Genomic DNA, 12,737 nt, shown 5'->3' with positions numbered 1-12,737 from the left:
AGACAGAACAGAGATGATATTCTCCATAAAGCTCTGTTTAACCAGAGTTAAAAATAAGAAATATATATTATATATGTATTTATATTTATTTATTCATATTTTTATGAATATATATTTAGGTAGAGTTTGAAAGTTTTATATTTATGAAAGTCTGAGATTATATATATGTATATCCATATGTTTAATATGGATTGTATTATATACTAAACTATATAATATAAGGAAGTCTGAATATAATAGATCATATCATATAGACATTATATTATATATTTTTACAGATTAAATTTATTACATATAATCTAAAAGCTATATGATGAATATGTAGTAGTCTGGAACTACAGAATTTATCAAATCCAAATAGCTATATGTATGAAGAGAAACTGAAAGCAGTAAACTGAAATAGTGCATTTGACATCTCTCATCATAATGAATAGTAAGGTCTATCTCTTAAAATGGAATATGTACAAAAATTACTCTATATATTACTACTTCAAATTAATAACATGTGCATATTCACTCAAAAGCAGTAATGTTCTAAGAACTTATATTATTTAACCTCAAGTAATTTTCACCGTATCTTAAGTCAAACATTATAATTCCTTTTTTTTAAAGTAAAATGGATAGAGAAATGGTGGGTAGAGGATAATTTGGACACACAGCTGTAGTGGTGCCACAGAGTCTGGACTCCTCTATCACCGACCTTAGGATATCTAAGGGGTTAGTCATTGGTGAGGATTTCAATCTGCTCCTGTGGATGCTTGGCTCCTTCCTCACAACAGCAGAGCCTCATAGCATGGCCTGAACCTATGGGAAAAGAGTATTCAAACTTTCTGTGCAGATGTTCACCAAATTTTGTCTCATTTACTTTCTAAATTTTCTGCATATATTTCTAAGTGTTTTTAAGATCCAGACTGACAAAGAAAAAAGTTGATTCAATTCTGAATTCCATAACAAAAATATAATTTTTTACTATATGTAACTAACAATTGTGACCAAAAGTTATGAATTATTTGAACACTTAGTTGCTTTTTTTTAACACATTGATCTCTAATTTACATTTTAAATTTTATTGGAGTAGAGTTGACTTACAATATTGTATTAGTTTCTGGTATAAAATGAAATGGAAATATAGGTTATTATAAATTTTCCCATAAAGTTTTTTAAAAACTATTGAGTAGATTTCCCTATCTTATACAGTCAGTTCCTGTTAATCTGCTATTTTTTTTAATTACAAGCAAACTATAATTCCCACAATCTACTCTTCCATAGTGCTTTCCGCCTATTGGTTACTATGCATACACAATGTCCATACACACATAGGCACATGTACACACCACAAACTCGCTAAATATTTATTTCAGGTGGTCATATCTCGTGAGTGATTTATTAACCCAAAAGCTCCTCTTGGTGATCTAGGTGAAACCTCATGGAAAACTCCACCTGGGTAGCCAACCACACTGGACAGTTGGAGTTCATCCTTCAGGGACTCTTCGGTCAATCCAAGCACCCAGCTCTCCTTTGCACAGTCATTTTTGTGATTTTCCTGATGGCCTTATCTGGGAACAGCATCCTGATTTTTCTGATTCATTCTAATGCCCATCTTCACACCCCCATGTACTTTTTCATCAGCCAATTGTCTCTCATGGATGTGATGTACATTTCTGTCACTGTGCCCAAGATGCTCATGGACCAGGTCATGGGCATGAATAAGATCTCAGTCCCTGAATGTGGAATGCAGATATTTTTCTATTTGACTCTAGTAGGTTCAGAATTTTTCCTTCTGGCAACTATGGCCTATGACCGCTATGTGGCCATTTGCCATCCACTCCATTATTCTACTCTCATGAATCATAAGGGGTGTCTCCTATTGGTGTTCGGCTGCTGGTTCCTAGGACTGGTGGATGGCTTTATGCTCACACCCATCACCATGACCTTCCCCTTCTGCAGATCCTGGGAGATCCATCATTTCTTCTGTGAGGTCCCTGCTGTAATGAAGCTTTCCTGCTCAGACACATCCATCTATGAGACACTCATGTACCTGTGTTGTATCCTCATGCTCCTCATCCCTTTCACAATCATTTCAAGCTCCTACTCTTTCATCCTCCTCACCATCCACAGAATGAATTCAGCAGAGGGTCAGAAGAAGGCCTTTATGACTTGCTCTTCCCACATGACTGTGGTCATCCTCTTCTATGGGGCTGCCATCTACACCTACATGCTCCCTACCTCCTACCACACTCCTGAGAAAGACATGGTTGTATCTGTTTTATACACCATACTCACTCCTGTGTTAAACCCTTTAATCTATAGTTTTAGGAATAAGGATGTTACAGGGGCTTTAAAGAAAATGTTCAATGGGGGAGTTATCTTTCAACGTACTATGAAGTAAGATGTTTTTATATTAATGGCTTATTTTTCTTTACCTATCAGAAATTTAAGATTTTGCATCAATATTATTCTTCAGATTCTCTTACCATAATGTGTCATCCCATATTCATCTGTTTTATTTTTATTTTACCTTTTCTTCATTTTTAAAAATTTTGTTGAAGTATAGTTGATTTAAAATGTTGTGATAATTTCCAGTTTACAGAAAAGTGATTCAGTTGTACACATATAAATACCCATTCCCATATAGGTTATCACAGAATATTGAGTGGAGTTCTCCGTGCCACTCTACTTGACCATCCATTAGAGGAATTATTTCCCTGTAAAAATTAGAAAGCTCTAATTTTTACACTCCTACTATGTACACATTATTTTTTGCATCTGTGTTAAATCCATTTTACATACTTCTGAAGTTGATAACTACACAGTGATTCTGTGAGAGTATTCATATACCTAGGAAATTCATAACTAAAACATTCAGAGGAAAATAATCATAAAGCATGCAACTAGTTAGAGAGAGATGAAGAGAAAAAAGATGATGAATAAAAAGGGGTATAATGTTAACAGGTGAATCTAGGTGAAATCTATGTGTATTAATTGTACTACTATTATTCATGGTATCAATGTATATTTGAAATTACTTAAAATAAAGGGTTAAGTACCAAATGTTCCTTCCATTTTTTAGTTCCTACCTTCTTTTTGGTGGTAATGTATTTGACAAATTAGAAACATATTAATGTGGCTCATCATCAGTCTGCCAATTCAGTCTTGTGACTTCTTTTATTGAAAACTACTTTGTTCTTCATGGTCCAACCATGATGGAATCTAGTGGGTGTTACTTCTCTTAAAATGTTAGCACCAAGCGGGCTCTTGGAAATTCAATACAGTGTGAAGTACTGAGGGAAAAATGTCAACCCCAAATGGAAGGAATAGTATTAACCCCAATAGTCCATCATGCAGGGAACATGAGGTGGTATCTAAGCTGAGATTTGAAGTATGTAACTTATACAAGCAAGTAGAGGAAGAACATCAAACATTCAATCCTTCATTAACTTAAACATTTGTTATACTATATTATGATTATTAAAATCATAGCTAAGCGAGTTTAGAATCAGTGCGTATCACTAAGTAATGTGAAGTATTTTGTGGAAATAGTTTTAATAAAATACATAAGTTGTTTTTATGGTAATGGAAGAAGGATACAGGTCATAAGCATACATCAATCCTACCTCTGACATATGAGTTCAGCCAAATAAAAGGGGACTGAAAGAAAACCTTGGAGCTCAGTGTTGAATGGTGACTAGGTGCTATCCTCAGGTGAATGAATACAGGGGACTGAGATGGGGCACTTGCACAGGGACCAGATGCCATGGAGAAAAAAGGAGCCAGTGTAAAAGTAAAATGGTTGATCAAGCAAGAGGGTTAAATGTTCCAATAACATCTCCCCGCCTGACTCATATTATAGTAGTGCTTCTTGTCCTTTTGTGATCCAGAGTGTTTAAAAACAAAACAACAACAACAACAACAACAAAAACAGTAATGAAATGATATGACCTGCATTGTAAAAATTTTTAAATTGTGACACTCATTTAGAGAAGTGCAACACTTGCTTACATGCTATTTAAGTAGCTATACAATACAGCAGTGTAAAATTATCAAACTCCAGAAAGAATTCATGTGTTTGTGCTCATGATGCATCAGTACTTGTACAATCATTTATACCCCCATTGAAAAAAACCCTCAAGGGAGGTCCCATTGCAGCTTAGTGGAAATGAACCCAGCTGGTGTCCATGAGTATGTGGGTTCAGTCCCTAGCCTAGCTCAGTGGGTTAAGTATCCGGCATTTGCATGAGCTGTGGTGTAGGTTGAAGATGCTGTTCAGATACTGTGTTTCTGTGGCTGTGGTATAGGCTCTGGTGTTGCTGTGGCTGTGGTGAAAATTCTTATCCTGCCCACCCTAGTCTAGGAACCCCTAGTCTAGGAATGGCCATATGCCTTGCATGTGGTCCTAAAAAAGTAAATAAATAAAAATAAAAATGAATTTTTAAATTAAAAAAAAATTTTAAAGCCATCATGATTCTACATACTCCAAAGGACACTCTGGACAATGATTGAAATTCTTACCAAATTTAGGAGTAAACCATCATATATTAGATAAAGAAGTTTGCATTATTTTTAACAAATATTCCATTGTTTAAAGAGTTTTCAAAAGTTTGAAGAAATAGAAGGAGCAAAATAAGTTTTCTAGGCACAACCTGGGAACTGTCTTAATAAAATTAGGTGCTTTGGAATTCACACTTAATACAATTTTGGTTTTCTATTTTACCTCTTTGTTTATAATTTAAAACAAAATAATCTCTGTTTCTGTTCGATACTTAGTTCAGAAAAGGTAAACCTCTATATTATGGCTATGAAGCCAAAAGCTGTATAGAGGCATATCTCATTTTACTGTGCTTTGTTTTATTCTGCTTTACAGATATTGGTTTTTTTACAAATTAAAGGTTTGTGACAGCCCTGTTAAACAAGTCTATTGATGCCATTTTTTCAACAGCATCTGCTCACTTTATGTCTGTTTGTCATATTTTGGTAATTCTTGCAATATTTCAAAATTTTTATCTTTAATGGAAGGCCAAAATAATGGTTATTATTTGTTTAGTAATAAGGTATTTTAAATTAAGTTATATACATTGTTCTTCTAGAAAAGAATGCTATTGCACACTGAATAGAGCATAGTGTAACATAAATTTTATATGTACTGGAAAGCCAAAAAAATTCATGTTGCTCACTTTATTGCAATATTCACTAATTATAAAGATCTGGAGTTAACTCTCAATATCTCCAAGGTTTGCCTGTAATTTAAAATTCTTTTTTAATGAGTAAAGAGATTATTTATCTGAAACATGATTTTTTAAGCTAGCAACTGTCTTCAGCATCTTAAGAGTTCAGTGTAAATAGACTGGTTCGTATTTCAAAGGATGGATACATCCTCATTTTTAAAATAAATTAACTACTATCAAAAATAACAAAAAATTGCCTATTATTATACACTTTTTAATTAAATAAATGAGTGTCTTGTGCATATATCTTTCTTCACATCTATCGCTATGTTAATAGGACATATCCCCAGAAGGGGACTTTTATTCCGATGACCAATGAATTTGATGCAAAGTGATAATTCGTATAATATTAAAGTCTAGGTTAATTTAGCATCCACCAGCTATGCAGAAAGAGGACTAGTTCCTCATATTCCTTTTGTGCTCTATCCTTCCCCTCAGGTTTGTTGGCTCTTCTAAATCTATTCTGCAACCAAGGGGGACTACTCATCCCTTTTGCCCTCTGAATGATTTGGTTAATGAGAGATCCCAGCAAGTGATTAGAGGGTGGGAGCAAACTGAATTCTGGGTGTTTATTCCCCCAGTATCTTCTCTGCCGGGCTGAGACAAGCAAGGCCAAGTTCCAACCCCCAGGGCCCAGATCACCCAAGTGGTCCGCTAGTGGATTCTGGAAACTGTTGCTCCTCCTACTGCCCCTCAGGGTCAAGGCTGGAGAGAACTTCCCCTTGTCACTGCCTTTGGGTCATTCTCCATCTCTTGAAAATTCTTATTCCCACCCACCCTTTTTCTAATTCTTTTTTTTTTAGAGGCCCATCTGCAGCATATGGAAGTGCCCAGGCAAGGGCTCAAATTTGGAGCTGCATCTGCTGGCCTATGCCAAAGCCACAGTCTTGCCATTTCTGAGCTTTTTAGGCAAACTGCACCACAGCTCATGGCAATGCTGGATCCTTAACCCATTGAGTGGGTTCAGTGATAGAACCTGAGTTCTCATGGATACTAGTTGGGTTCATGACTGCTGAGCCACAATGGGAACTGCCTACTTTCATCTTGTTGTAGTCACTCACTGATACTGTCTATACTATGCAGATTTTCCCCAATATTATTGATTGAGTCTAGATTATATATTTGGTTTTTATTCTTTAATTTTGATTTAACATATTTTTATAATTTCATTGTCCTATATAATTCCTAAAAGCTGCTTGAGTCTTCAAAATCTTTGTTAATTTTTGACTGAGTAGGTTGTCATCTAACTTGTTTGCCTTATAGATGTTACTAACATCAACCTTTTGTTATATATGTTGTGCTTTTTTTAAAAGTGAGACTTTGATGTATGTTTAATGTTTTCTTGTTGTACATATTATTTTTTGAGTCAAATATATCACTCATTCTTTTCTAGTTTCAAATTACATATCCTATTTATAAAGCCTTCTCTGTCACAATAAGAAAAATTGATTTTTCTGCTGTTTTCTAATGCATTCTATTATATATACATATGCCTCGTTCATCTGCATGAATTTATTTTTATTATTCTGTGAAATGCACATCTAATTTTATTTTTGAGTCCCCATGAAAATTACCATTTGAATAAATTTAAGGCTTTTTGTGTATTCACAATACTGTTAAACTCTCAGCAATACCAAATTCCAGAGAGATATAAAGAAAGAGAGAGTTGTGGGTATGTGCATATTCATTTTAAGGAATTATTATACATAACTATTAAGTTAAAAAGGCTGACATTGTTAGGGCAGAAAGGCAAGTTGGGAATTTAAATAGTAGTTGAGGCCTTGAGTCTGAATTCTATAAGCTATGTCAACAGCCTAGAAACATAAGCAGCATTTCTACACTGCAGCTTTGATGCAGAATACTTTCTCCTCTGAGAGACTCACACAGTTTTGCTCTTAAGGCCTGATATGAGGCCCAGACACATTATGGAGGATAATCTGCTTTATTTACAGGCTTATTTTATTTTTATGTTTTTAATTTTTAATGAATATTTAAATTATGCATTTACATCCCTTTATTCTCTTTAAAAAACATCTAAATACAAATCACTTTCTGTTTTTTTATTTTTTCTTTGAAACTAACATTTTATTTATTTATTTGTTTTTAATGATTTTTATTTTTCCATTATTAGCTGGTTTACTGTGTTCTGTCAGTTTTCTACTGTAAGCAGTATGACCCAGTCACACATATATATGCATTCTTATTCTCACAATATCTTCCATTATGCTCCATCAAAAGTGACTGGATATAGTTCCCAGTGCTATACAGCAGGCTCTCATTGCTTATCCATTCCAAATGCAATAGTTTGTATCTATTAACCCCCAATTCTCTGTTTGTATTGAACAGATTGTAGCAACCAGTCTAAGAGGTCTTTGAACAAAATTTGATTTTTTTCAAAATGTAATTAATTGAACACACTCCAAAAATTTATATTGCATTACAAATAAAATGATTTGAAAAAGTAGCTTCCCTTGACAAAGGGGTGAATAGAACAGGCACTGGTGTTTGAGTAACTTTAGTTTTCTTGATCTGGTGCTGCTTATATAGACAATAGTTTCCTTTGTGATCTGAGGACTTTCTGAATCTATGGTACATTTCATTAAATCTCTTTTTTGTGACATAAAAAGCTATATATTTAATGTATACAATTTTACATGCTTATATTTAAGTGTATACCCAGGAATCAACCAACATAATCAAACATAAATTTATCCATCACTACCATAAGTTTCCTTTCACCCCTATTAGTTCTTCTGTTTTTCTTTTTATGGTAAGAGCATTTAATACAAAATCTATACTCTTAGAAAAATTTGAATTATATAATAAAGTGATATATTATAATTATTCTCTTGTATAATAAAAATGTATATTGTTCAACAAATTTCATATCACATTTCATATCTTACCACATTTAAAAATCCTTTTGTTAACTAATAGACATTTACTGTGTTTTCAAATCTTCATTACTGTGAATAATGTAATGGATGTGGAAGTACAGATATCTCACTAAGATCCAGATACACCAAAAGTGGGGTTGCTGAATCAGATAATAATTATATTTTCAAAATTTGAGGAAACTTCATATTGCTTTTCAAAATGGCTGCACCAGTTAACATTCTATCCAAAATTATAAGAGGGTTCTTTTTTCTCCACAATCACACTAACACTTGTTCTATTTTTTTAATAGTCATTCTAACAGGTAGCATATGATATCTTAATGTGGTTTTGATTTTAATTTCCCTCATGATAAGTAAAGTTTATTAGCTTTTCATAAAACTATTAGTCATTTTTATGGCTTCATCAGAGCCATAGCTATTCAAGCCCTTTGCCCATTTTTTAAGACTTAAATAAGTCTTAAATTTGATTTAAAATATTCTGTTGATTTCTGCTGTACAGCAAAGTGACCCAGTCACACATACACACACACACACAAACACACACACAAACATATATACATTCTTTTGCTCATATTGTCCTCCATAATGTTCCATCACAAGTGACTAGATATAGTTCCCTGTGCTATACAGCAGGAACTCATTTCTTATCCTCTCCATTCCTTCCCCTTCCCTCTTGGCAACAACAAGTCTGTTCTCCATGTCCATGATTTTGTTTCTTTTCTATTATATTCCAAATATGTGATATCATATGGTAATTGTCTTTCTCTTTCCAACTTACTTCACATAGTTGAGAGTCTCTAGTTTCCATGTTGCTATAAATGGCATTATTTTGTACCTTTTATGGCTGAGTAATATTCCATTTTGTATATGTACCACATCTTCTTAATCCATTCATCTGCTAATGGACATTTAGATTGTTTCCAGGTCATGGCTATTGTGATTATTGCTGGAATGAATATATTGGGTGCATGTATCTTTTTCACTGAAAGTTTTCTCCAGATATATGCCTTGCCTGTCATGAATAGTGCTGCAATGAAATTTCTCTGAAGAAGATATACAGATGGTCTTTGCCCATTTTTAACTGAGTTATTGGTTTTAGGTTTTTGTTTTGTTTTGTCTTCTGCAATTGAACTGTATGATTTTTTACATATATTTTGGACATTACATTTCATCTTGGAATATTGTTTGGGCCTATTTTTCTCTTTCTGCCACTTTTTCATTTTCTTCATTGTTTCTTTTTCTGGGCAGAGGCTTTTGTTTGTTTGACATTGTACCACTTGTATAATATATCTTTGGTATTATACTATGTAGCTATTGGTATTATACTATGTATTTTTTCCAGTCCAATATCCAGAAGCTTCTAAACTAGGTATTCTTTTGGAAGTATCATTTCAGGACTTATGATTGTCTTTTAAAAAAATACAACTAACATATCACATTAGTACCAGATGTACAACACAATGTTTTGATATTGGGATATGTTACAAAATGGTCACCACAATAACGTACTTAACAGGCATCTACAGACATTAAATTTTTTCCTGCAATAAGAACAACTAAAGTCCTCTCTCTTAACAACTTTAAAACATGCGATAATGGTAATTATCATCACTATGTGGTACAGTACAAACCATGATTTTTTAATTTTATAACTGGAAATTTGTAGCCTTTGGCACTTCTCCTACCTACCTCTGGTAAACACCAATCTATTCTTTGTATTTATGAGTTTACTTTTTAAAAGTATCATATATAAGTGAGATATGCCTTTCTCCATATAACTTAGTTTACTTTGAAAAATACACTCAAAGTCCAATTTGTGGTCTTTTGTATGGTTGAATAATATTTAAATGTGTGTATATCTCACAATTTTTTATCTGTCTATGAAGATAGATTATTTTCATAAATATGGTGATATAATACTGCTTCAATAAGCACAGTAGTGCATGTATTCTACAAAGCTAATGTTTCATTTTTCTTTGAATAAATAGCCATAAATGGGAATTCCTGATCACAAAGTATTTCTATTTTTAATATCTGAAGAATTTCCATACTGTTTTCCCTAGTGGTTGCACCAGTTTACATTCCCACAAAATATACACATGTTTCCTTTTCTTCATATCATCACCCACACTTTTTATTCTTGTCTTTTTGATAATAGACATATTAACAGATGTGAGTAATATCTCAGGATGGTTTTGATATGCATTTCCCTTCTTAGTGACATTGAGTGCCTTTTCGTATACTTCTTGGCCAAATCTATGTCTTCTGAAAAAAGTTTATTCATATCCTTTCCCCATTTTTATTTTTATTTATTTTATTTTATTTTATTTTATTTTATTTGCTTTTTTTAGGGCTGCACCCAGAGCATATAGATGTTCCCTGACTAGGGATTGAATCAGAGCTGCACCTGATGTCTACAGCCACAGCAAAGCAGGATCTGCCTATTGAGATAATTTGTGGTTTCATACACCACAGCTCATGGCAATGCTGGATCCTTAACCCACTGAGCAAGGCCAGGGACTGAACCCTCAACCTCATGGTTCCTAGTTGAATTCATCTCCACAGCACCACAATGGGAACTCTAACACTCCCCATTTTTTTTTTTTTTGGCATTTCTTGGGCCACTCCCGCGGCATATGGAGGTTCCCAGGCTAGGGGTCTAATCGGAGCTGTAGCCACCAGCCTATGCCAGAGGCACAGCAATGCAGGAACCCAGCCGCATCTGCAGCCTACATCACAGCTCACAGCAACGCCGGATCGTTAACCCACTGAGCAAGGCCAGGGATTGAACCCGCAACCTCATGGTTCCTAGTCGGATTCGTTAACCACTGCGCCACAATGGGAACTCCCCCATTTTTAATTTAAATGATTGATTTTTGCTATTAAGTTCTCTACATATTTTGGATAGTAAACCTTTATTAGATATATAATTTGCAAATATTTTCTCCTTTTCAGTAGGGTATCCTTTCATTTTGTTGATGTTTTTATTTACTGTACAAAAGATTTTTTTTTTTTTGTCTTTTTGCTATTTCTTTGGGCCGCTCCCGTGGCATATGGAAGTTCCCAGGCTAGGGGTCGAATCGGAGCTGTAGCCACCAGCCTACACCACAGCCACAGCAACGCAGGATCCGAGCTGCGCCTGCAACCTACACCACAGCTCATGGCAACGCCGGATCGTTAACCCACTGAGCAAGGGCAGGGACCGAACCTGCAACCTCATGGTTCCTAGTCGGATTCGCCAACCACTGCGCCATGACGGGAACTCCACAGAAGATATTTAGATTAATGTAATTTCAGGTTTTTTTGTTTGTTTGTTTTGTTGTCTTTGTTTTTGGTGTCAAGCAGAAAAAAAAAAATCGTCTACCAGAATATACAATCGAGCTTAGTATCTATGTTTTCTCCCAGGGACATTATGATTTCAGATCTTACATATAAGTCTTTTTGTTTTGTTTTGTTTTGTTTTGTTTTTCTTTTTAGGGCTGCTCCTGTGGCACATGGAAGTTTCCAGCCTAGGGATTGAATTGGAGCTGCAGCTGCTTGTGTACACCACAGCCATAGCAATGCAGGATCTGAGCCATGTCTGGGACCTACATCACAGCTCATGGCAATGGTAGATTCTTAATCCAAGGAGTGAGGAGAGATTGTACCCATATCCTCATGGATACTAGCTGGGTTCATTACCACTGAGCCACAATGGTAACTCCACTTTTAAATCTTTAATCCACTTTGAGTTAATTATTATTCATGGTGTAATGAGTGCTCAAGTTTCTTTTTTCTTTTTTTTTTCTTTTGCAATGAGCCTGATCAGTTTTCCTAGTACCATGTATTAAAGACACTGCCCTTTCCTCATTGTATATTCTTGGCTCCTTTGTCATGAATTTATTAACCTAATCTAAGTAAGCCTAATTCTGGGCTTGGTATTCTGTTTTATGAATTTATGTGTCCATTTTTTGTGTGTCAGTACCATGTTTTATGTGTCAGTACCATGTTTTGTTTTTATACATTTAAAATATACTTTGAAATCAGGATCCATGACACCTCCAAGTTTATCCTTCTTTCTCTGTACTACTTTGGCTATTGAAATAATTTGTGGTTTCATACAACTCATATGTTTCTATTTCTGTAAAAAATGTCACTGGGATTTTAATAAGGATTCCATTGAGTCTGTATAATGCTGTGGGTAGTATGGGCCTTTTTCAGAGGATTAATTCTTCTAATTAATGAACTTAGAATATTTTTCCATTTATTTGTGTGTTTTTTCAGTTTCTTTCATCTATATCTTATAGTTTTCACTTTCTTGGTTAAATTCATAACTATGAATTTTATCATTTTCAATATATTGTAAGAGGAATTATTTTCCTGATTTCTCTTTCTGTTACTTATTAGTTTGTAGAATTGCAATAGATATTTATATATTGATTTTGAATCCTGAAAATTTACTGAATATATTTATTAATTCCAACAATTTTTGGTAGATGCTTTAAGGTTTTCTAATATATACTTTAATGACATCTGAAAATAATGAAAGTTTTACATCTTGATTTCTGATTTGGATACCTTTTAATTCTTACTCATGCCCAATTACTCTGGCTAATGTTTATGATACTATGATGAATAA

The 12,737-nt window shown here is 34.1% G+C and overlaps 1 protein-coding gene across 1 annotated transcript; it reads left to right on the top strand.

Moving 5' to 3' along the window:
• Window positions 1,427-2,389, top strand: LOC110259735 (olfactory receptor 2T29-like). The gene has a single exon (XM_021085478.1). The coding sequence runs from the start codon at window positions 1,427-1,429 to the stop codon at window positions 2,387-2,389; it is 963 nt and encodes a 320-aa protein (XP_020941137.1).

This window comes from Sus scrofa, chromosome 2 (genome assembly GCF_000003025.6).
Source record: "Sus scrofa isolate TJ Tabasco breed Duroc chromosome 2, Sscrofa11.1, whole genome shotgun sequence".
NCBI classification, from domain to species: domain Eukaryota; kingdom Metazoa; phylum Chordata; class Mammalia; order Artiodactyla; family Suidae; genus Sus; species Sus scrofa.
This window is presented reverse-complemented; position numbering and strand designations above follow the sequence as displayed.